The following is a 21,226-nucleotide window of genomic DNA, read 5'->3' as shown; positions in this document are numbered from 1 at the left end:
TCACCACTTTATGACGCAAATACAAGAGGTTATATAAGTACATTTTTACCATACATTTACAAGAGGTTATATAAGTGCATTTATTCCCAACAACGAGTATGTATGTATGTATGTATCTATGTATGTATGTATGTTTGGCTTGATAGATAAATAGATGAAAGTTTTAATGGATGGATACGCGGAAGCTCAAGTTACAAATTTCGATTCGAGAAATATCTTACGATTGGTGGTTGATGTAATTTTTAGAATAATGTCACCAATATAGTACAAAGATATTGTGTATATTGCCAATCCATCTATTAATTTGGCTTATTCTAAGCTTATGATTTTAAACACGCAACACTCTAATTTAGGTCACAACATTTAATCTACTTTGTTTTCTTACATAACTTTCGATAAAGTGTTCAGTCATCTGACGAATTCAGTTATATGCGCATGGATCCCCATGATAATGATTGCAGGACTCTGTCCGCTTGATTTGACAATTATATTCCCTGTTTGGCAAGCATATCGGAAGCATAGCGAAGTATAGACGTGATAGTTTCAGAATCTGGTGACGTGTTCTCTCTCTCTCTCTCTCTCTCTCTCTCTCTCTCGCATAATCTACAATAGAAGTCACTATTAAATCTAATCCTCTGATTTGACCCCCGAAAACACTAACTGGCAGTGTCGGTTTTGCTATTAACTGGCATACCGCACAGTTCGTTACTGACTGGCATACATCTTAATCTTTTCCATATTCTTGTCTATTCCTGGTCGGGACACTTTAGTACACACTGTTTCTAACGTCTATATTGTACAATGTTTTTCCCAGGTAACACAGAGTTTCCAACCGCAAACAAATTTCGAACTGGCAGGTCTTATTTGCATTGTACATGGTGATATTTTCCATTCAAGATACTGCCTTTGAAACTTCCAGATTCTCGATCCTTATTTCGAGAGACAAATTTCACATATTCACAAAGGAGCCGTTTGACTACGACTGCTGGTCAGGCATAATTGAATTTCGCATGAAAGGTTCAAAGAAAAACAAAATTCAAGTACAGACATTTTATCTATTAATAAGTCATGCAGCAATTATTTTTATATTGTAAATTTTCTCTATAATGTTGGTCTCTTTATTATTCTTTACCATTTATCTTCCTGTGTATGAACTTAATTAATTATCAGTCTATGCATATCACTATTTGCCAGTCCTTTTGTGTATCTTTTCTTGTTCCCTTGGGTGAGACGATGCTTTAATTCGTAATGTAAGAAACTTTGTTATTACCCCAGTACGTTTGTCCAGCATTCGTGTCATATGCCAGAGATTATATAGAAGTAGGTATCATTGGAACAAAGCAGAGAACTATTTAGAGTCTACGTTTAAAGGGGGCATTCATTGAATGCTTCCTAGATAAAGGGGTCCCGTTATACCTCCAATTATTTTCCGTGCACATAGAAAAATGGTTTTACGTAGGATGCTCTTTTGAGTAAATATGTGAATGCCACATGTTGGTAGTTGTAAAGTTTCGAGAACAAAGAGTGTAAAATGATCCGCATCAAACAAATGCTTTTAAAAATGTCATTTAATAATAGTACTGCCAAAAGATGTTTCTAGTGATATAAACATTTGCCATATATCACATTATAGAAAGACAACACGTTATTATCTCGGAGGCAATTATTAGTTAACTACATGAAAGAAAAACTTTAAAATCGATCGATATTAAGAAAAGAGAAACAAAACCTAATGAGTAACGGTCAGTAATTTCATTCAGGTTACATTATTTCATTGTAGAGGATCCAATAAATACATCAATGTAAAGAGACTCCAAAGCGGGCATTTATATGGACCTAACTACAAGCAAAGAAACGCCATCTTAAGAGTACACTATTCTAAAATACTGTGATGTGAGAACATCCGATTAATGTCAGTGGAACCGGGCGCTTACTGCAAGAAACAAGTATGTTTGAATCATTTATCACAGGACCATCAACACTTTATAATTCTCATTTTACTGAATTGTTCTAAATTGCTGCTTTAGTGTTATCTATAATTGCTTGCGCTTTAATAAGTGAGAAAACTGTATTAGTGTCTACCTATATTTGGTTTAGCTTGACCAGTCAGAAAAGTTGATAGATGTCCATCAAATATATTGTCTCTGTTGCGGTTGATAGAGCTGGTAGAACACTTTTCGTGACTTGCAGTAAATATGACAGGCAGACGTAGATGAACAGAATGGAACACTCATTCAAATTAGCTTGGTATACAGATGTCTAATGTAATAGAGTTAAAATGCAAATTACAGCATTATACTGCATATTTCTAGAAAAACATTGGAAGCCATAATTGCATAAATACAACCTCGGTTTGAAATGGTTTAGAATGTATGCAGTACGGCTGCATTGATATTAAGCATTATATTTGTGTAAATAGTCAAATGAAAGTCATTGGCTTTATATCTGTGAATGGCTAGCAATGTAATATTCCAGTGGTATGGACTCATACAGCGTGAAACATAACCCATATTCGACTTTTTGATAAAGTCATAGGTCGCTGTCACAAAGGTATACAATAGGAAACGTTACCAGGATGAGATTAATTTAATATGTTTGTGTTATGGATGCGATATGTTTAATGGAAAACGTTTGTAAGCTAAGCTTTTTTATACGCTATTTTTAGAATCGGAAAGCACGATCACTATTGTTATTTGACAACTGAACCATTACAGTGCCAACAAAGGGGATACCTACCCGGGATAGATATAAATTCGTGGTAATGAAACGGTATTACATAGCCTTTCATAGAGATGGTGCTTGAACATAATTGCTGAAGGTAAGTTCTTGTATTAATGTCTGTCTTTTGAAAGGTCTCTCCTCGTGATGAAATTAATTAATAAACTAAGAATAACCATCCTTTCTCTAGCATCTTTTACGACATATATTTTTCTCTCTTTTCCTTTTCCTTTACCAATATTTTTAATCCCTCTCTTTCCAGTAAATTTACTTGGACTGTTTGTTGTTTTCTTTACCGTATTATTTGAGAAGATACTGACAGTCTTGGACCAACGCTCAAATTGTACAAAACTCATGTGATCTAAAGTAATAGCTTTCAGTCACTGACTTTGAAATCAAGTACAATATTCAATTGTTAAATTTAACTTTTTCACATGTTTGTAATTTACAAATTACGTGATGTTAAAACTAAGTAATGGTCATTCATCTACGTGTTTATACATGTTAGATGTACATTTTAATGAAAAATATTACCGACAATGTTTAAAATATTTTGTCTCTAGATTTACTTCTCAAATACACACCGATTCGCCGACAAGATCCCAAAACTTTGGTTCAGAGAAATTCATATTGAATGTGCGACTTTAAAAAATAACAATTAAAACGGAGAAGATTTGACTGAACTTAAAATTCGAACGTTTGGATGCTTTTAAACTGTGGTAAATGATTTTGATGAAATACAACATGACCTGGTGATGACACTAAATAAAGAAATAAATGTCCATGCTAAACATATAACATCCACACAGAAAGATAGTTGCCCCTTAAAACAAATGTACTGACAGAATGTGCAGCTTGAGTTCACAGGAACGCAACCTTATAAAAATTTATTTTCTAAAGATATATCTCAGTTGATGTCCTCTTCCGTTTATTTACAGCTAAAGATAGATGGCGTTGGTTTCCAAGTGATGATATCATAATGCTAGATGGCATTCATTTACAAACGATGCCATCATGCTAAATGGCATTTGTTTACAAGTGATGCCTTCATGATAGATGTTTTTTTGTTTACAAATGACCCTTACTTATCATACTTTAAAATTGATATAAATTGTCTGGAAAATTTTAACTACATGTAACCTTTGAGCAAAATTCTTCCGGAATGATTGAAAACAAATTTTACTATAGTCAACGTAGGAATAGTAGGAGTATGAGCGATTCCTCAGAGTGAGCCAGTCGGAAGTCCACCATGGTTTTCTACCAACAATGAATTTCTGCAATATTGTGGGCAAGGTGTTATTGGGAAGCTGACTTAAAATATCGGAAATGTGTATAAAATTCAGAAAGCACAACATCAATTGTTAAATAGTAATCGTGTGAAAATATCAGCAAAAGTAAGGTAAATGTTAGTTCTTTAATAATCTTATACTTGACAAAAGAAACGTAGGAATGTTTGGTCCAAGAGAAAATCATGTAACCAAATGCATAACTTTTAAGATTAAAGGTGTCATATAAATTATAAACAAACTGCATCTATCATGATGTCATCATTTGTAAATAGTAGTAAACTTGGAGTTTTATGTCATCGCTTGTAAACAAACGCCTTCGAAAAAGATTTACTCTGACACAAAAGCGTTATCTAGCATGATTTCATTGATTACAAACATTTACCTTGATGTCATTCTTGTACACAAAAGCCATCTAGCATGATGCCATCACTTGTGAACTAACCACGTTTATCATGCTGTCATCGCATGTAAACAAACACCATCTAGCATGATGGAAAATGCTGGAAAGGTAAATAAAATGCAGATGTACGCAAGATCAAATAGTTCTGGAATAAAATGATCATGGTAACTGTATAGAAATATCAGCACGAGTTAGGTAATAAAAGTTCTATAATAATAGTATGCTTGAAGCGAGAGATTTTTGAATACTTTGTCCAGGAGAAAATCAATTATATCTTTGAATGACTTTAAAGATGATTGGCATCAAATATCATGTTATATCCTAAACAATACATAAGTTAATGCAAAGAAATCCTCCGTCACATGACAGGTGTAATATTTGCGATCATCGACCGAAATTTTTGACAATATTGCAGATCATGCATCATCGTATCTTTTGTCGTAAATTGTTTAATGACGTCTAATTCTAAATGATCACTTTGTTTAGTTCGTTATTGCCATGCTAATGTTTGCAAAATTAAAATATACGTCTTGAAAAATGTTTTTTTTTTATAACTGACTTCGTAATTCATATTCATATTGTCTTTTGTAGATGACGTCAGCTATCACGTTCCTTTTAGCTGTCTCTGTGCTGACATGCGCAGTACAGGGGACGTACTACTACGATCCCGCCTTTGCTGCAAACGTTGTAGCTGCTGTAAAGTTGGCTCTTACTAAAATAGCACAAACGAAAGAAGGTACGATTATGTTTTCAGACAATGACAAAATGATCTCACAAGTAAAGTTTGTTGTGATTGGTTGTGGTCAAAGTTCATGACCCTAAATCAGACTTTACAGTTTAATCATATTCAGACTTGTATTAAAGTATCGAAAACGGGTGGGGGGAGCAGGAGTTTCGAGTTCTCCACAATGGTTTGTATAGAGTGGGTTTGCTACCAAACGGATCAAATTTGAGATTGAGAGAGAGAGAGACTTAGTATGACAATTTAAGTAATTAATTGCATACAATGTTCATTACTTTGACATAGCCTGGTGTACAGTGTATGCTGAATATTGCTGAGATATGCACAAAAATATCAATATAATATATTCAATTAGTAAATAGTCTGTACAGTCGCAATAAATGGTACTAATACGAAGCGAATCAAACAACTGTAGCTTTAACAGTCCAGATTTATATTTCTATAGATCTCAACATAACAGTCCTTGTCAACTGATGGATTACTAAATTCTCAAACACTAATAATATTATGTAAAAATATCTAGATGAATCAATATGTTAGAAAATGTAACGGGGGGGGTGGGTGATTTTACGAAACTAATTAGTGCCGTCATAAAGTCTCGTGCATTGGACCTTTCAACGCTTCTGCTAGAAGTTGGATATATGTTCGGTCTGACAAATATCTTCCCCACACTTACTTCCCGCATTCAACAAGCAATGACTAAAATATAACAAAGCATAAAATGGAGACGTACATACAACCTGCCAACAGCCTAGATTTATTACAGCACTAACAAACAAATGCTTATATTTTGCGGGAAATCGAATTCACACAAAATGCATGACTAGAAACCAGCAGTTCATTATTAATTTGAGATCTCAAAACGTGCATTGTACCATTAGACCATATAAACGAATTTTCTTCTTGATATTTTCTGATATACTGCTAATGAAACTTTATCATCCACAATGAGTCTCAAATGCACATTGAAAATCCTCTTAAACAGGCACGGACAAGAAGAAATAGCATCTAAAGACATGTTGCTACTCTCTACAAGTTACGTTCTACATTAATGGTGTGTAGGAAAACGTAAAAGTGCATACTTAAGGAAGGTTATTGAATACTATCGGTGACCATGTCTGTCAAGCAGGTTAAATCGCAATGGCAACTAGTTAGCTTCAACAATAACAACAACAACAGGAAAATTAACAACATTAATAATAATAATAATAATAATAATAATAACGGTGATATTGATTATGGTAGTAATATTAGTAGTAGTAGTTACAGCAGAAAGGAAAAGGAGTGACGGTCTTCAATCACAAGGAAACATTAATATACTTTTACTTTTATTACTAACTTTTATATTCATTTTACTGCCGTTTGGCTTGCAGACCCTGTCCAGCTATTCCAGTTATTTGACTCTGGAAAATACAATGAAAACAATGCGGCCCTGGTTGCAAAGACGATGAATATACTGAAGACAACGTATTCTCTCTCTCTCTCTCTCTCTCTCTCTCTCTCTCTCTCTCTCTCAGATGCACACTCCAAAATGACTATATTACGACATCGATACTTTTAGACCATAACCATGCTAGATATTTATGTACACGTGTGGGGGAGAGAAGAAGGCACGGACTGCGAAGTGCATAACTGATTACTATGAATAATGGATACTCTATGAAAACATGCGGAACTACTACGGCTTGTCCGTTCCTTCATGTGTTTATGTCCACAAGTATGCTTTCGTGTATACAAAATGTAGCGCAGATCATTCTTAAAGACAAGGTGGAAGAATATAGTGTCGACCATGCATGTATGTATGTATGTGTATGTGTATGTGTATTTGTGTGTGTGTCTGTGTATGTATGTATGTATGTATGTATGTATGTATGTATGTATGTATGTATGTATGTATATGCACGACTCTATGGTCTTAACCTAAGTAACAGAATAGAGCCAAAACCAACAGTTGTGTTAGATTGAAAACATAATTTATTTTATGACAAACTGATCATTTAAGAGGATCTTACTGATTTGTGAACTAACTACTAAATTATTCAAAACGTTCTGTCACAAACTCCAATGAGTAAAGTTTTAATTGACTTTGAATGATATTTCAAACAAGTTCCAATAATGGATGTTTTGATGTGCCATTTGCCTGGATTGTGATTATGTGGTGCCAGTCTTTGAAATATAACACAAGATTTAATCAGAAATGTTCTAGTCTGAATTCGCTATAATTAAAATTAATGTTTATGTCTAATAATATTCCTGAGCACCTTGTTATTCCATTGAATAACAATTTGGTACATCAATCCACCAGCATCAAAATCTGAAACAATAAGAATGATCCTGGTGCAGCTGGTAGGGCAAGTATTAATATCTTTTTCAAGTAAACAACATTACTAAAAAATATAAGAAATAATAATAGAAAATGGCTGATGTCCAAAGGTTCATTTCTAGAATATTCTACACTGTTAACAAGATTGGTCTATTTCTAAAATTAAAATAAAGAACATATCAACCATCAGGTACCCAATTTTTCCATAGGGGAATAACAGTTTCCTAGACTCAAATTAAGATAAATATATTTACCTCCAACGATAATAATCATAACATTTAAGCTATACTCACAAAGAAATATTAGCTATGTATTATCTTGCTTACAAAATCAACGTTCCTGTTCAAATATACAATGAACGTGACTTTGGACTAAGGTCAATCACAAAATACAATTATAAACAACATATAATTATTTAAAAAAAAGCTAATAAATATAAAAAATCATTTATGTGCAACAATGTATGTATGTATGTATGTATGTATGTACCCACATATGTGCGTAGACAAGTAGGTAGACACATAGGCATTTTGTATTTCTCAAACTGTATATCTGTGTATGTGTACATATAAGTATGTAGTTAGGTAATACATAGATGATTTGCATCTATTTATAAATACATATATAGTGTAAACCTGTATAGTTTGTATGTGTATATATGCATGTATGCATTAGTTTACATATAAATGCATACGTGTGTGAATTCGTACATACGCATGCTAATGCTGCGATATGTTTTTACACCAATCCCAAATGATCATACATTTTTTCTTTGATTCAGCTATACGGACTCCCAATTGAACAACATCGTGTATAATGAGACACTATATGCCATATTCCAAAGCCGAGGGATTTGCGTTGTGAAGAATTTCGATTGCACCGGACAAGCGACGAGTGTGTACCGGACATTGGACGGATCCTGCAATAACCTGAATCATCCAGAGTGGGGCATGGCTTATAGACCACAAAGACGCTTGCTAAACCCACAATATGATGGTAAATAATCAGTACCTACTAACGTATATTTTGCTGTATGTCTTTCTTAACATGTATGTATCTGATCTAGTCATCTTTAATTACAAACCAGTTCTCGCTTCTTCAATGCTTTCTTTTCTCCCTCTCATTAACTGCTTCTCTATCTATCTCTGTACGTATTTATATATTATACGCTGTGTTATTATATTGAATTGAAGGATTTCTTACAAAACAAAAGGACCGCTCCGGTGGCCTTCTGGTTGGATCATCGTTCTGATGTGGACGGTCGTGGGTTCAATCCCCGGCCTTGTGTTACCAAAGTCTGCGACATGATGTCCCAGTGCTAGACATCCTTATAAACTGCCATACTGTAGACATCGTGGCGATATGACTGCAAAATGGTTAAAGCTAGGTTAAAAATCCAAATCACAAACACAAAATAAAAGGTGTAACATTCATATCATTATTGAAATTATACAACCTGTTAAAAATGCATCAATACTTTTAATTTCAAAATAATAGAAATATGTGAAGTATTTCTTACAGTCATTTATATGAATCAATCATCGAAGTATTAAATTAGAAATTTTCAATTACCAGATGGAGTATCGAGTCCGCGAACCCATACTGCAAGCGGGACGGGAACCCTGCCCAACCCAAGAACCATCAGTAACGTAATTCACGCTAACACAGGCACTTCAACGACTTTAGATCAGAAGATCTCGCTTCATATTTTCCAGTGGGGACAGTTTCTGGACCATGACATTATCTCTACACCAGTTTCCACAGGTTATATTTATTTATTTATTTATTTATTTATTTATTTATTTATTTATTTGATGTTAGATCCACTCAACTGTCAAGTGGTTTTTCGCTTGTCATTTTGTCGGTTTGTGTTTTAATCTACATCACACTGTTCAAAAATTCTTCTTTTCCTTTATATGCAACATGATATACCACTTTTGCTGAAGGTAAATAATAATAAAAATAATAATAATAATAATATTATTATTACAACTTTTATTACAATTATTATCATTATTATTATTATTATTATTATTATTATTATTATTATTATTACCTTCATGAACGTTACTTCTGAAAATTACGATGTTCGTTTTGCGCACTATTACATCTTCTTGTAACGCATGATGTATGTATCATTGGCCAGTGGCCTATATTGCAAATAAACACTATTATGATTATTATTATTATCAATACAGGGAATATGCTTTAAGGAATTAGATAGTTGATGAAATCTTGAACGGTAATGTCCCATATAATCTTCGTTATCAATTTCAATACATGATAGAAAGCATCTCGTCCATTAGTTATAACAAAATGAAAGTAGTTAAAGACTGAAATGCATGAACAAAAATGTCCAGTAAATGTATTCTAATTGTTCAGTATTGTCGATACCGCCTTGATTTATGTTGCCTTTTGGAAATTACTATCTGAAAGCGATACAACAAAATTCACTGCAGACAGATTTGATTCCAACTCGAATACTATCCAGTGAAATATCTAATTGCACTCAGTGACATTGAATCCTGTTGGTCTTACAAACTATGAAAGATGTCGAGTGCAATAAGTATTTCAATCGCTAAGTCACATGATAAATAACAACATAATACAATGGTTTGGATATCTGACCAGCGGTACTATTAACAAAGACATTATATCAATTCTTGACTTGATTCCCATTCATGGATGTAATCTGCAACAGATCTGGTTGTTTTATTTGCAACACCTATGCACTGGCATATGTTTGTAGTGTTCACATTCCGCATATTTTTGGCATATGTGTCGAAAAAATATATATATGATATTTTCCTTGAAATTACCATTTTTCTAGTTTGTTCCTGTCCATCTATGAAAATCTTGTTTTATTTAGACAACCAAAATATGATGGATGATGGTGAGGTCCTTGAGATACAGTTGGCATATGAGTTGATGATATTGAATCTTTTTAACATTTTAACAGTGTATATCTTCATTTGAGTCCTTTCTCTTTTGTTACAATAGACAGACTTTCGTGACCGTCGAAACGATGACTTCAGTAGCTGAATCTGCTGATTTAAAAGCCTCTGGTATTGTCATTTATATAGAAGCAATACATACAGATCGTACTTTAGTCGGATAAACTGACATTAGGCTGACATTAGGCGATATAAAGAAGTAAAAAAGACCAGATAGGACAAATATTTCCAAAAACGCACAGCCCTTTCTAAATCAATCTAAACGAGTTACAGTTTAATTCGAAGTTTGTTATTTCTAGAGATGCCTTGGCTTCATTTGCTTCATATACCGAGAAACCACGTGCTTTTATAACTCAAGATATGTTTTCCATAAATTCCATCCCTTTGAAATTGAATCATTTGGCTAAACCTCATAAAGATTATGTGATCTTTAAGTGTGAATTTAGCCTCAAAGAACTTTCTTCATTTACCCACACCAAATAAGGAACTTTGTCTTTTCTTCACATTCAACCGTTTAAAACATGTTATTAAGTTAATGTTATGGTCATTGAAAGCAATGTGTAATCTGCATCTTGTTTGAAACAATGAAATGGACAATTCATGTTGATTTAATTATTATCGTCTATATGGTCGATTCAGCTCACTTTGATCATACGTTTATCCCATCAAATTTTTAAACATTATCTCTTGACACCGACGATATTGCTTACGTGGTAATTTCATGAAATGTCTCTCTTCAACTCTTATTGTTGAAATATTTAATGCAAGGTAGTTTTCTGACATTATTTAAGATTTATTAAAATAAAGAATTGTTCGTACTCTAAACGTTTCCCCATTCTACTCCTCTGTAGGGTATATCTACACTTTTTTAATTTTTTAATTTGTACAGTAATCGCGTTGAATCAGACTGGTATCGTAAGTTGTTCGCTGAAGTCCGTTTGGAACATTGTTTTATTTGAAAGTCTCACTTTATCAACTTATTTGCTGTGGGTTGAAATATGTATTGTTGTATTAAATTTCATTAAGGTCAGATCTCTCAATTTGGATTCCACTGTTTATTAATTTCAGGACTTAACGGTGCCACATTGAGCTGTTGTGAAACGAATCCTGTAAACGTCGATACGTAAGTGCGATTTAGAGCTTCGTGTTTTGTATCGGTATGTTAAGTATTGTTAAATATGTCACCAACATACTGATTACCTCTTTATCTCACTCTCTCTCTCTTTATATATATATATATATATATATATATATATATATATATATATATATATATATATATATACATAGTATTTCAAAATGTTCGTATTATCATGGACCGATGGTTTATTTCGACTTTATTGCAAACAGACAAGACAGTACATAGTCCGACTGGTTTTTTTGTATCTCGATTTGCCTTGGAATTTATAAGACGGTACAAATTCAGACAAGACAGTAGTTTTGCCTATATATATGTAGTAAATTTTACCAAAAGGATCCAACCATACATACTGTTTGCAAAGCATCTTTCGTTTCAAACAACAGGGTGAAGTGCGCTCCGATTTACGTACCCAACGGCGATGGTTTCTTTGCGGATGGCACCTGCATGAACGTGCCACGCTCAGCACCTGCGTTGGACGGAAATTGCAATACGCCGAGTAAGTATCAAACTTCTAGAAAACTATTACATTTTCGGGAGGTTATTACTATGTGTCAAATTAGTGGTAAGATGATTCAAACGATGTTATGCATTTACAGTTTTCCTAGTCTACAAATTTTCGTCCATTGGTATGTTTGTTATAAACGACTCATTTCAGGCCCAATGAGAACCGATCATTCAGTAGACACATATATTAACCACTTCTTCACGCTATGAAATTGAATTACCGATGAAAACGATATCTTTGTGAAAATGTCGAAAATGGATATTACCGAAAATAACTGACAATAGAGTAACACGATAGTCATTTATCAATATTTTCAATGTTACGGTCATGAGATGACTAGACAATACTTTTCTCAAAATCTTTTGGTTCACAAACACATTAACTAATAATTTATTGCTGCTGGGTGAAGACAACAGGAGAAAACATATGTATTTCTTTATTTATTTACAGCCGGACCAAGACAGCAAGTGAACAAGATAACCTCGTACATTGATGGTTCCAATGTTTATGGTTCCTCAGCGGCAGAATTAACCAAGCTACGAAACCCAAGTATATCTTGCAATAACTCTTTCTTGTCAAAACTTGTATCTTGCGATTAAGAATATATGGAATAGACTATAAATATTAGTAAACCTTTCCAATACTCAAAACAATGGTAGATTGATATGATTTAATCGTGTTGAATATCCATTCATATATGGTTCGAATTATAATTACATCGGGCTGAACATCCTAGTTGTAACAAAATACACGCCGCGCCTCATTCTCCCAGGAGAGCAGGTCTAAACAAAGCAGCATGTTTTATGGCTCACGGAAAATCATGTAATCCAATAAATGATGTTATAATTTCTTTGATGAAATAATGAGTCTAAACAGAAGTCTTTTATTTGATTTTAAGATTTCCCTGAGTATATGACTGTCACAGACGGAAACAACCTTCCTTCAGATAATTACAATTCGGAGTGCACTTTGACTGTGCCAGGGGAGAGCTGTTCCATTGCTGGTGAGTTTATAGCAGCTACACCTGTGTCATGCGACCACCTGTGTTGAACGGTGAATACACGTATGTAGCAACGCATCCATAGAACTACCGCCTATATATATATATATATATATATATATATATATATATATATATATATATATATATATATATATATATATATATATGAAACGGTAGGTAGGCTAAGAGCATGGTCAGCCTTATAAGTTCTTATTCATGCACAATTAGGGATAAAATACCAACTATGAAATTGTACGTATTAATGGATGCATTTTGCTTTGTTTCTGTTAAAGAGTAATGCGTTGTTCCTTTCCAAACACGCGATGTGTAAACTGGCAACGTGCTGGAAACAATTATGTCGTTTTAATGAGTGGTGGTAGCTAACTGCAGACACATATGTAGAACAATTGAGCTTTGAAAACTTTTGAGAAAATAAGTATTTAATACATTGGTGTCAAAATGAAGAAATATGGTAGCCTTAGGTTGAAAGTTAATATCTTCAAACAACGCTGAGCACCTTTTAGAATAATTTTGAAAAGTCGTTTTGCAACTGGCAGGTGAAATAACTGAAATATAGGAAAGAAACTACAGGTTCATGATCTTATGTACAGAATTATTGCATATATTGTTCTTTTCCCTCTTAATGGGATATTCCATGTCTTATTCTTTCCCATGGGATATTTAACTTGGAGTTAGCAATAAGTTTAAAATATTGACAGTTATAATGTTATCGTTATCTGTCAGACAATAAATCCTTTTAGACTGAACCCCATGATTGCAACAAAAACCAACATTCAGATAAAGGACAAAATTATTCTAAAACATTACAAACCCATCCCATGATGAACAAATAATAATTTTAAAAGCCAATTACATAGGCTTAAAATCAAAACTTATTTCATGCCATACAGATAAAAATATGTTCAATCCAGCCGTAAAAAGACGAAAGATCTTCGTATGTGACAATTGCTATTCTTCGATATGACCAGACAAACGCATGCAGACAGACACTCACATATATCCGAATGTTGATTATATTTAGGTTTTAATGTTGAATTTATATTTATGATAAAGCTGAAATCCCTTCAAGCTTAAATAATCATACGGTCATCCACAGGTGACTCCAGAGTGAATGTTGTGCCCAGTCTTGGCTCTTACCACACACTATTTGTACAGGAACATAATCGTATTGTGAACCTTCTCAAAGGACTAGGGTGGACAGATCAAGAGGAATTATTCCAGGAGGCCAGGAAAATAAACATCGCCCAAATTCAGCACATTACATACAATGAGTTTCTTTCCTGGCTCCTAACACGTAAAGTCATGAGTGACAACAGCTTAATCATAACTGGTTCTAGGGTCAGTTACTTTACAGGCTACGACCCTACAATAAACACCGATATTGCCAATGATTTTGGAATAGCATACAGGTAAATATCTTTTTATATACCTGTTCTACATTATATTCATAGTTTCATTGTTTCAATATTCATTTATATTGTTTTGCAGAGTTTCCTATTGACAAAACATTTTCCAGCGAGTGGTATATCAATGATACAGCGTACATACTAAACATGTATCATATTTATGTCACATAAAAATACATATAGTTGCCATTTGAACGCAGATATAATATACCAAGAGCAGCTGTGTATTGAGGGAGTGAATTAACTTCTCACGTCATTATCTAGTGTGTCCACTTCAAAACGTAGTTATGTGCATTTTTTCTTCTTGTTCACGATCATCTTTTGCAAACTGATAGGTTGATTGTTCTCTTTTATGAGTTTCTATTTTTATTCGCGCTGAAAATATCAAGATAAGACATTTCTGATCTAAACATAACACATAGATTTCATGAAAAATGTATAGAACTACAAACACACGGCTAGCTTCTTCTACTCTGAACGCACAAGAACCCACAACATGGCGTATGGAAATTTGTGTGAAACAAAAACTAAACAAAATGACAAGCAAATAACAGGTAATTAAAATAGTTTAATATATGTACAGTTGATCTAAGTAATTATTCTGCTCAATCAAGATTACTAACAAACATAAAATTGTTAGAGCGATGGATGTGCAAGTGGGTGGATGGATGTATTCATGGATAAAATGATGGACAGGCAGAATAAAGTATGTATAGTAATATATATATATATATATATATATATATATATATATATATATATATATATATATATATATATAGATAGATAGATAGATAGATAGATAGATAGACATCTATCCATATCGTTTAGAATCGGACATTCCTGGATACCGAATCAAATGAAGCTACATACAGATTTTCCAGAAACGTCAGATATCAATGACCCGGATCTTAAAAACATTGAGGACACGTATCTAAATCCACATATGCTTTATATGAGGGCAAGAACCGGGGCCAATCGATTGGCAAAATGGATGACAGAAACAAAATGCCCTCGCACCGACAGGTACATCTCTCATTCAATCTCTCTCTCTCTCTCTCTCTCTCTCTCTATATATATATATATATATATATATATATATATATATATATATATATATATATATATATATAGAAACTGACAATCAATTGAAATTGCATCTAACCATCTCTCTGTGTATCATCTGGACATTTATCTATCTTCCATCAGATGAATTCAGATGGGGATAGAACAAATTCTAAATGTTTGTGATCCCAGGACGTGACATTCTAACGGGTCAGGGACGGAGATAATATATATTAGAATCAGAGGACGTATACACCTGCATGCATTAAGAGAAAAATGGAAAAAGAAAGAGCCAAAGACATTATTGTATATTTAAATTAAATTATAAGAGGACCTTTTGAACGATTTAATCGGGATAAAATATCTCGAATAGTGTTTCGAGTATGTCAACTGCCGCTTAGCTTTAAGACGAAATGTAAGTTTCATTCATCGTGCGGCATACATTAGGATTCTAGAATATTTCACAAAATATTCTATGTCAAATGCAAACAGTTTTGATTCCTCCTATCAGGTTATATGCTCTGATGATAGGATCTGCTAATTAGGTCACTGCAATGTCTCTCTTCAAACGCCTTCTTGGATGAATTATGACCATGAAACCTTTATATATGTTTAAAGATTAATGGAAGATGGAGCGAGGAACAAGTTGTTCTTAAAGAACGGTGTAAGTTTCGACCTGGCGGCCCTAAATATAAACAGAGGGAGAGATCATGGACTTCCTCCTTACTGGAAATACAGGACAGACTTATGTGGGGAAACCCTGGCTGATCCAGGCTCTTGGTCGTCTCTGACATGGCACGATAACATTACCATAGCTCTTTTGAAGAGTGTCTATCAGTAAGATAAATGCTCTTTACACACACACACACACACACACACACACATCAAAGACAAAAACATTTACGTTCTGCATTCACTAAGTTAATCCAATTATGTGCACAACAATATGCACATTTCTTATGAATTTGCTATTTAAACTAAATGCGTGCTTGGCAATATACATATAACTTCTCTGAATGAATAACTTTACATATCCAAATCAGACATTTATATTTTACTAATCGGTAAACAAGCTCGGGAAAGTCAAATTCATCCTTAGATATGGCATCCCTCTTATAGAACAAACCACATAAATGGAACGGCTTTGTGCTGATAGCCTATAGGACACACGCAGCTGTTAGGTAACACAAGAATAGATAAACTTGAGCAGAGTGTATACTTTGCCATGTTAACAGAAAAGAAGACGCGTTCTTTTGGAATTGATCAAGATCCATCATGTAAGACATTGGTTTGTTTCATTAAAATTTATTAACGGGATTCTGGACGATTTACCACAAGATAAAATTTTGAACTTTTCGAAGGAATGCGGATTCAAATAAGGACATTTAATAGTCTATTTTAAGAATTGTATGTATTTTAACCGCTATCGTTTATATTCTATGTCATTTACATAACTTTAACATCTCTACCTTTTAGCTCTGTCTTTATATAGTATATCTTTATGATTTTCTGGGAGGCATTATGTGTCTAATATATTAATTTTTGCAAATCCTTATCTGCACATGTTTACAACCTGCTGACGTTACTTATGCCATAAAATATATTCGGATAGGTTTGGTTTTATATGTGTAACACCACTCCGCAGCACACGATTTGTTATACTTGACTTAAAGGATATTTGGTGGAAGAAGAACAATGAAAACCACGGGTCGAAACACCTATCGTCGGGAAGCTACTGGCGAGCCTTCGCAGATACCTATTGTTGGCCGAACTGAGACTAGAACAAATGCGGTCAGAGATGACTTGGGTGTCATCTGTAAATTCCAAGGCCTTAGACCATTCGATCACTGCTACTCCAATATAATTAGAGATTTAATAATAATGATGCAAATACATCAGTTTCTGTATAGGCTGTTGAGATTTGAGGAGAGGAAGGGTTCAACGCATTCTTGTTTCACTGAGCCTTAAATTTCTCTTGTTTACATCAATACTCAGATTGATTGAGTCACAACACCGACCCACCTTACCTAACTCTCACCTCCCCAAACTATTCCCAGTATTAACCCCTGAGACCGCACTAATTAAAATGGTTCAAATGTTTGTAGCACGAACAAGGGAGTAGTTCATTTTGACATCCATTTTACTATATTTGAGAGAAATCGGTAAACGTCAACTCAGCTGAATTAGAGAAAAATACCAGTTGCCTCTTATTTTGGAAATGTTACACACGACAGAAGACATGAGAGATATCCTGTTGTATCTCGCCATTTGAAAAAGTTCTACTAATTAAATAAATATTAAGTGATATACTTTTTACAGGGATCCCTTTATCATATGTTGATCTTTATTATTTACACCAGCAGATTATTTTACCTCTCGATACATACAGATCACCGATGGATATAGACCTATGGACTGGTGTTTTGACCGAATTCGTTGCCACAGCAATTGTCGGTCCAACACTAAATTGCATCCTTCTTGCGCAGTTCAAGGCACTCAGAAATGGCGACAGATATTGGTTTGAAAGACCGGAACCGGAAGGGTTTTCTCTCGGTGAGGACAGAAAACATAATGTGTAATGATTATCCCGCTAAATAAAAAGCAAGCTTGATGTTAAAGATGAGGTAGTATAATATTTAAATTCCAGCGTATTTTTCCGGATAATTAGTCTTCTGTGCTCTCTTATGAATGATTTAATCCGTCTATTACAGATAGAAGATAGCAAAATATTTTGTATTTTATTATTTAATTTATCAGTTAGTGTTCTTTTCCAGAAGTTCAAATCATTCACTGATGCTATCATGTTTTCCGAAAGATATTTTCAGATATAAGCATACCATTTTTTATATTAATATTTTTTTGAAAGTGTTTTAATATACGGTTTTAATTTCTTACATATGGAAGTTTAATAATTGTGTTTCAGCAAAACTGGCTGGAATTAAACAAACCTCCCTGTCAGCGGTATTGTGTGCGAATGTGTATGACGCCAGCTTCGTTATTCCGCCAAATGCATTCCTCACGGGAGACACCAAGTAAGATTAGAGTATATTGGTCATTTTCGCTTCGTCTTCTCACATTGCATCATTAAAAAAGAAAGATATTAATGTTGTAGTTTCCCGGTTTTAAGATAGAAAGGTGGAAACAATTCACGATGGACTAGTTTTTGGTAAAGGCTTGTCATGCCTCTGAGTATAGATTACCCAGTATATACAGCAAATTATCATGCAATGAAGTCAACATGACTATATTATTGTAAATGTATCTGATTTGTTTTTAGACGTTGTTGGAATTTTCGGTATCAGTCGAAAAACAACAAATATCTTTACCTTATAGAGATCATTTTTTATATGAAATAATTAAATACTTTCAAGTGCATGCATGTACAGTTTTGTTTTGGAAACAATCTTACTTGAAAGACAAACTTTCCTCTGAAAGACCAATTTATAGTTCTCATTTTAAATGCCATCCAATATCGAATTAATCGAGATCCTGGTCGGTTTGTAAAATGAAAGACAATAACCACCTGACACACGGGTCATTTTGCATACCACCAGGTGACGTATGTGCTTGACACGAAGCAAACATAACATTTATATTCACAATATGGTGGCTAACATTGCATTACAGACTGCCTTAAATGGAAAACTTAAATTTTTATATGTGTACTTGACAATCCGACCTAGTGGCGTAGGTTCAGGAGACGAGATGTACGAATATATATATATATATATAGAAAGAGGGTGTCATAAATGATCCCAATCTTAAGCATCCTAAGAAAGCAACTAAAATCTAAAATTCAGTTTGCACATATCTGACCTACTTGCAGCAGGTTTATGTTGCTCTAACCTCAAAGTAGCTGCGAAAAGTGCTGCATAACTTACCCTAAGCAAACACGAAACTATTTGCCTAATGAACAGTTTTCATCGAGTGTAAAATATGAATAGCTCAACCATCAACCACCCCACACGCATTAAATAATTATAAACATATACATTTCTAGGAATGTGCCCCTTTCCTGCTCACAGATACCACAACTGGATCTCAGCCCTTGGAGTAGATCAGTAAAGCGGACTTTGGACTCAGGTAAAGATGGATTCGAAAACAAGTTGGTTCACCTGCTCCTGGAAATTCTGAAAGAGGGAGAGGCTGGTGATGTAAAGAAGTAAAAGGCATGACGACTCTGATTACATTTTTATAACATTATAGTGAGCACCTTCTACATATTTATGCACAATGCATATCATATTAAGAATAGGACTGAATTAACTAAGACTGGACCAAATAAATATCTTAATACTTATCATTAAATCTTTCCCTGCTATATCTTGAATGATATATATATATATATATATATATATATATATATATATATATATATATATATATATATATTTTCTGCCCATCCCCTTTTCTGCGTGATTGTTTCCATTATAGAGATGTATTGAATATATCTATCGCAAATGCATTTTTGTTTAGCTCATTTCAATGAACATTTTATCTTAGTTTTATAACAAATATTGCTCGTTATATGCATGAGTTCCTTGATGCCTTTCTTCTTCTTTTTCTTATTTGTCCTTCCTGCAGACTATATGTTAATTTAAGCAACATCAATGTCTTTGGAAATGTGATTTGAACGCTTTACACACTTGTGCTTTAGTAGTGAAATTATCTTCCTTGAATAAACGAACTAATTCACTTGAGTTTTGTATCATTCTTATCATGACTCTTCGAACACTGATTGATCGTACTACTCACTATGGGCTACTCTGACGTACAACAAATTTATATGAATCTACAATAAAGGAGTTGAAGATTAGTAGACACAGAACCTGGCAGCAAGATTTGATGTGCATGATACAATGCATCGTCTTTCAACACATTTCATTAGCCGCATATACATGAAGTCAATAACATAAGTCCTCGATCGGATGCCAGCATACCCATTCCCTATCTAACGTAGAAAAAGACATTTCTTTCTGTGTGTAGCCAAGACAGCTTTTAAGAATTTTGCTTAGCAAATGAAGGAATATGTTATAACAAATGTATCAATAGCAAAAGAGCAAATCCAACAACCACAACCCCCCATAAAACACAAAGCAAAACAAAATAAAAAAACAAAGAAACCAAAATCAACACTCAAAGAAAGAACCAAAGAAAGACACACACTCAATAAAGTTCCAAGGTCAAATTAAGACGAGAACGCTTGCAGGCCTTACTTTTACGACATATGTAGAGGGAGAAACAAATTTCAGTCGAGTGTAGTATGAATTCATAGCTGAAATTCATGAGTGTACGCTTCAAATAATACCAATACATGTAACGCATATAGGTTGTATACTAAAGTTTAAAAATTAGGGCGGTAAAAGGAAGAAGCAACATGAGAGTGTTAAGTTCTTGAAATGGCATGCATTGTGTAAAGGAGATAAGTAACTAAAACAGAGGTTGAGTAGAGTCTTTCCTTTACTCAAGTATAAATGCGATAAGAATTATTTAATGGAAAAGTAGTTTCAGACATTAAAATTGAAAATTAGAGAATGACAAAAATGAGATCCTAAAATTCATAGTATATTGGTAGTTATCATTCAGTTTTGGTGTCGGGGATGATGAGATTTCCACATGTCAGATAATTTGTTTTCATGAGGATGCCATTATATGGAAC

At 33.8% G+C, this 21,226-nt stretch overlaps 1 protein-coding gene across 1 annotated transcript; it reads left to right on the top strand.

The window, feature by feature from the left end:
• Positions 1–2,787: 2,787 nt before the first annotated feature.
• On the top strand, positions 2,788–20,262 carry LOC149790270 (salivary peroxidase/catechol oxidase-like). Its single transcript, XM_089973187.1, has 15 exons — positions 2,788–2,818; positions 4,999–5,143; positions 6,523–6,616; positions 8,254–8,468; positions 9,048–9,236; positions 11,495–11,549; positions 11,951–12,063; positions 12,523–12,621; positions 12,971–13,075; positions 14,193–14,505; positions 15,334–15,528; positions 16,186–16,404; positions 17,957–18,120; positions 18,491–18,599; positions 19,568–20,262. The coding sequence occupies exons 2-15, from the start codon at positions 4,999–5,001 to the stop codon at positions 19,731–19,733; spliced, it is 2,181 nt and encodes a 726-aa protein (XP_089829313.1). The 5' UTR covers positions 2,788–2,818; the 3' UTR covers positions 19,734–20,262.
• The last annotated feature ends 964 nt before the right edge of the window (positions 20,263–21,226 follow it).

The sequence above is a fragment of the Sinohyriopsis cumingii genome, chromosome 10 (genome assembly GCF_028554795.1).
Source record: "Sinohyriopsis cumingii isolate HCF-2022 chromosome 10, ASM2855479v2, whole genome shotgun sequence".
Taxonomy (NCBI): Eukaryota; Metazoa; Mollusca; class Bivalvia; order Unionida; family Unionidae; genus Sinohyriopsis; species Sinohyriopsis cumingii.
The sequence above is the reverse complement of the archived record's forward strand: the minus strand, read 5'-3'. Positions and strand labels throughout refer to the sequence as shown.

Coding starts and splice junctions, on each gene's coding strand:
- LOC149790270 (XM_089973187.1), top strand. CDS start 4,999: ATGACGTCAGCTATCACGTTCCTTTTAGCTGTCTCTGTGCTGACATGC. Junction 14,506..15,333: donor GATTTTGGAATAGCATACAG/GTAAATATCTTT, acceptor CATATCGTTTAG/AATCGGACATTCCTGGATAC. Junction 18,121..18,490: donor ACCGGAAGGGTTTTCTCTCG/GTGAGGACAGAA, acceptor ATTGTGTTTCAG/CAAAACTGGCTGGAATTAAA.